Here is a 5,145-nt window from a genome sequence, read left to right on the forward strand (position 1 = left end):
TCCTTTACACAGAAGCTTAGTCAACAGAGCTGCAATCAAGGAGAATCCTTCTACAAAGCGCCAATAGTAACCCGCCAACCTTAGAAAGCTGCGGATCGCAGATACATTCTTTGGTCGTTTCCAATCCAACACCGCCTCATTCTTATTGGGATTAACTCGTATCCCCTCAGCAAAAACTACATGTCCCAAAAATGTCACTTCTTGGAGGCAGAACTCACACTTGCTGAACTTCACATACAACTGTTTCTCACGAAGAATCTATAGTACCACTCTCAGATGCTCATCGTGCTCATTTTCAGACTTAGAATACACCAAGATATCATCTATGAACACCACCACAAACCGATCCAGGTAGGGCTAGAATACTTGGTTCATCAAGTCCATAAATGTCACTGGTGCATTAGTCAAACCAAAGGGCATTACTAGGAGCTCGTTGTGTCCATAACGAGTCCTACATGACGTCTTATACACATCAACCTCCTTAATCCTTAATTGATGATAACCTGAACGTAGATCAATCTTGGAAAACATAGGAGCCCCTCTGAACTAGTCGAATAAATCATCAATCCTTGGAAGTGGATACTTATTCTTAATCGTTAGCTTGTTCAACTGTCAGTAGTGGATACACAACCTCATTGTTCTATCTTTATTTTTCACAAATAACACAGGTGCTCTCCACAGAGACATACTAGGACGAATGAACCTACGATCTAGCAATTCCTGAATTTGAGCCTTAAGCTCCGTAAGCTCCTTCAGTGCCATTCGGTAGAGGGTGACTGTGCTTGAAATAAGCTTAATCTTAAATTCCACTTTTTGGTTCGGAGGCAAACCCGATAGTTCCTTGGGAAAGACATCTGAAAAATCCCTCACAGTTCTGATGTCCTTTATAAAAGAATATCTAAAATCAGAAACACTTACATATGCCAAAAATGTCTCACACCCTATTCAAATCAACTTTTCTGCTACCAATACATAAATCACATTAGTTAGAAAATCCCGTCATTCCCCAATAACAACTACCTCATCGTCCTCATCGATTCTCAAAACGACCCTATTGGTTGCACAGTCCAAATTGGTGTTTGACCAACCAGTCTATCCCCAAAATTAAATCGAACTCCCCGAACGAAAGCTCCATTAGATCTGCCAAAAATACTGTCTCTTGGACCTCTAGCAGGATGTCTCTATACAATTTGCTAACTCGGATAGATTGCCCTACAAGACTCACAACAGTCACCCCACTAGAAATATCCTTAACCGGAATACCTAAAGTTTCAGACACAGTGTTAGGTACATTGGAGTGTGTAGAGCCTATGTCTATCAATGCAAGATAAGGTACATTGTAAATTAAAAACGTACCCGTGATGACGTCTAAAGCATCTCTATCCTCTCATCGACGAGCAGCATAAACAAGAGCAGGCTACTTCGCCTCAGTCTGTCCAGTACCTCTTCCCAGTGCTCTTTGTCCACGGCCCATGCCGTTACCACCCCTAGCCCGACTACGACCCCTAGGTGGCTGCTGAACTACCCTCGGTGACTGCGCTGTACAAGAACCTGGAGCTTGCATCTGATCGACCCTCAGTGAACACTCACGAATGTGGTGCTCAGTAGACCCATATCCTAAACATGCCCTAGTAGTCCTCCAACATTTGCTCGGATGGCGTCTACCACAATGCCTACAAGGCAAGTTCTTTGTAGGTGCAATGGGGGCCCCAACTCTAACTGGTCCATTAGATCTGACCTTTTTCTTAGGCCTCAGCGTAGAACTCGAGGGCCCCGAATCCCTCTTGTTTCTACCCCTTTCTCTCTCTCTGTTTTGGCGCTCAGCGTGCTTCACCTCCTCGGCGATATATGCCCTCTCTACTAGTGCTAAAAAGTCACCTCTCTCTGTGGAGCTATCAGAACTCTCAAACCGTCCCTAAGTCTATCCTCAAAGTGAACACAATGCTCATATTCAGTTGCCACCATGCCTCGCGCATAGCTGCTCAATCTTAAAAACTCAACCTCATACTCAGCCACTGAATGATCTCCTTGCGTGAAATTCAGAAACTCATGTCTCCTAGTATCGATGTAGCTTGCCCCTACATATTTACCTTGAAAAGTAGACTTATAAAAATCCCATGTCAGTCGTTCGAGCTGAGTGCTCTCCTAAACAGTCAGCCACCATTAGTATGCTTCATCGTGAAGCAAGGAAATAACCCCTTTTAATTTCTATTCAGGGGTAAAATCCAGGTCATCCATGATTCTTTCAGTGGCCTCCATCCAGTACTCGGCCACGTTAGGGGTGACTCCAGTGACACCCCTAAATAACTCAGCCTTGTTGGACTGGAGTTGTTCCGTAATCGACCCTCTGCCTCCAAATCCAGTGTTCCGCCCAATGACCTTCTCTAATATCCTCAGCATAGCTTGAGACAAGGCGTCGTCCCTGGCTATGTGATCTTTAGACCCAGTCTCAGTCGCAGGTAACACCAGCGTCTCACTCATGTCTAAATTAGGCATACTGTCAGATGCCAAGGACTCAGCTCGAGTCTCTCTACGGCCCCTTCCATGGCCTCTAATACCCTATCTACAGATACCTCGTGCACTCATCGTAGGTTCGAAGCTTATTTGTATTAACATTTTATGAATCAGTAACAGTTTTGATATTTATTAGCAGATATTTTATGCCAACAGTAACAGAAATTTAAAGTTCGTTATCGCGGATCACAGTCTGTATTAGTTTTCCCTACAGTCTTAGAGCACACTAACTATAGTATTTTCACAGTATACTAATAGTATTTTTAGGTAAAACTTATCAAAGTTTCAGAATAGTTACAGAACTGGCGCCGGAGACTCGATGTACCACATATTCAGTCAAATCATTTAAAATTATTTGTAAATCAGTTCTTTGAATCCAACCTTTTAAAACCCAAAATCCACAGCCGAGTTTTGCAACCTGACTCTGATACCATTAAATGTAACACCCCAAACCTAGCCTAGACGTTATGGCTGTATTTAGCGAAGTCAAATAGAATAGATTTTGAAATAGAGCTTGTCACATTAAAAATCGTTCCAGTTAAGTATCTTTTATTTAATTTGAAAGAACGTGCTCTAGGTGTTTTGCCTCAAAACTTGTCTTTTAAGCTGAAGCTTTTGTAACCAACTAATTTAGGAAAAACCATTTTTATTTACGAAAACTTTAGTTTTTAGAGAAAACCCATATTTTGTTGAGTTGCAGTTTAAAGATCCATAAAAGCAGTATAAAGTCTCAAATTTAAAATCAAAAGGTCCAAGTTCAAAATTTACATCAAACCCCAAAATAAGAAATAAAATCTAAAAATTTACGGAAAATAGTCTAAAATTTATGTGGCCACCGTCGAGTCCTTTTTCGTACCGATCCGTCAAGCCTGGGGATTACCTGTACAGATTAAACAGAAAGGGTGAAATTTTGTAACCTTACAGAATATTTCAGAAAAATGGGCTCACACGCCTATGTGGTCTGCCCGTGCGGACCCATATGCCTGTGTGGCCTAAATTAGCCTTGGCCATGTGGATCACACGGCCTGGCCCAGAATCCCACATGCCCATGTGGAGTACTCGTGTGGGTGCACACGGGCTAATTCAGTCTAGCTCATGTGTCGCACACGGCCTACCTGACCACCACACAGTCGTGCCATGCACGCACAGCATGGCTTGTCAATCACACGGCAGTGTCCCCTCACACAACCTACCACACGGGCGATCACACGCTCTTGTGGTGTCGACCGAACGCTTTTTTGGCTTTCACCGAATCTTATTTTCTGCATTTTTGGGTACACACCTGATATGATTTTGTAGCAAACACAATCCTGAGCATTCTAGAAACTGAATACAGCATGCTAAACACCGATTAAGTGACTGATTTCAGAATTCAACCAACGAAACAACCGAAACCCGACTTACCACGGACAAGGAACCTTCATTAATTCTTACTAAACCGAAGCAACAAACTCACTGCTCACGACGTTCGTCTACACTATCAATCTTAATAATAGTCAGATTCTAAATCTATTACTAAACACCCATTACAGCGAACAGAATTAGAAGACTTAACTATTCCACACAAGTTTAAGACTCGTTGTTAAACGAAAAGATGAAGTTGAGAACAAGAAGAAAAGGAAAGGAGGGAAAAACCAAAAGAAAAAATTCGACAGAATAGCAGAGGATCACGTCAAAAACAAAATTAAGAGGGAGAGAGACGAAATTTTTCAAAACAAAGCAAAAAGAAAAACTGAGGGTAATTCACATAACCTCCCCCTAATCCCTCAATTCTCTCGACTGCCCCACTAAGGGCTAGTTTGGCAATGCTTTTGAAAAGTTCTTTGAAAAGTTTGGTTTAAAATTTGAGTGTTTAGCATTGCTGTCAAAAAGTGCTTTTGAGAAATAAAATGTCTATTTTAGACATGTTATTATCAAGTAACAAATATGCATTTAAATAAAATTTAAATTAGTTAATATTATTATATTTTAGTAAGAATATAAAAAATTATTATAACTTATTAATATTTTAATATATGAAATATAAATTTTAAATATTTTTAAGTAATAAATATTAATTACTTATAAATTTAATTAGAATATAAAAACTAAATTTATATATTTAAATATAACCATTAAATATTTGTAATTAGTATTTTAAAAAATATTTTTTTATTTTTAATTAATGATTTTAACACATTTGTAATTAAGCACCAAAAAAAAGGGGAAAGTATTATATTATTGGAGGGGTGAAAAAGTAATTAAGCACTAAAAGTGCTTTTGGGAGAGGAAAGCTAAAAATTTTAGCTTCTCCTTTTCAGAAGTGTTTTTCAAAAGCACTTCTGAAAAGCTAAAAATTCCAGCAAAAAGTAGCTTGTTCTGCACAGCTTTTCTTCCAAAAGTGTTTTTTTAAGCACAGAAGAATAAGCCCTAACTATCACTACTCAGACTTTCTGTTTGGTTGAAACTTTATCAGTCCACCGAGCAAAAAATATAACACCCTTGCCAGAGCAGCAATTCAAACACAAGACCTTTAGCTTAATAACACTTCACTTAACCACTAGAACAATATGCCCATTCTGAGATGAATTTACAAGCAATTGAATATAAGCCTATTGAATTAGTATAAGGCTTAATTCCAAAATAACTAAA

At 39.4% G+C, this 5,145-nt stretch overlaps 1 protein-coding gene across 1 annotated transcript; it reads right to left on the reverse strand.

Moving 5' to 3' along the window:
* Window positions 1-8: 8 nt before the first annotated feature.
* Window positions 9-2,481, reverse strand: LOC107963321 (uncharacterized; the record flags this gene model as incomplete). The annotated part of the gene is made up of 6 exons (XM_041110536.1): window positions 2,254-2,481; window positions 2,002-2,145; window positions 1,444-1,915; window positions 1,154-1,314; window positions 667-882; window positions 9-258 (listed from the first exon to the last, which is right to left on the reverse strand). Coding segments are annotated over exons 1-6 (1,471 nt in total), but the record flags the coding sequence as incomplete, so codon positions are not given.
* Window positions 2,482-5,145: the final 2,664 nt, after the last annotated feature.

Source organism: Gossypium hirsutum, unplaced genomic scaffold (genome assembly GCF_007990345.1).
Source record: "Gossypium hirsutum isolate 1008001.06 unplaced genomic scaffold, Gossypium_hirsutum_v2.1 scaffold_843, whole genome shotgun sequence".
Classification (NCBI taxonomy): domain Eukaryota; kingdom Viridiplantae; phylum Streptophyta; class Magnoliopsida; order Malvales; family Malvaceae; genus Gossypium; species Gossypium hirsutum.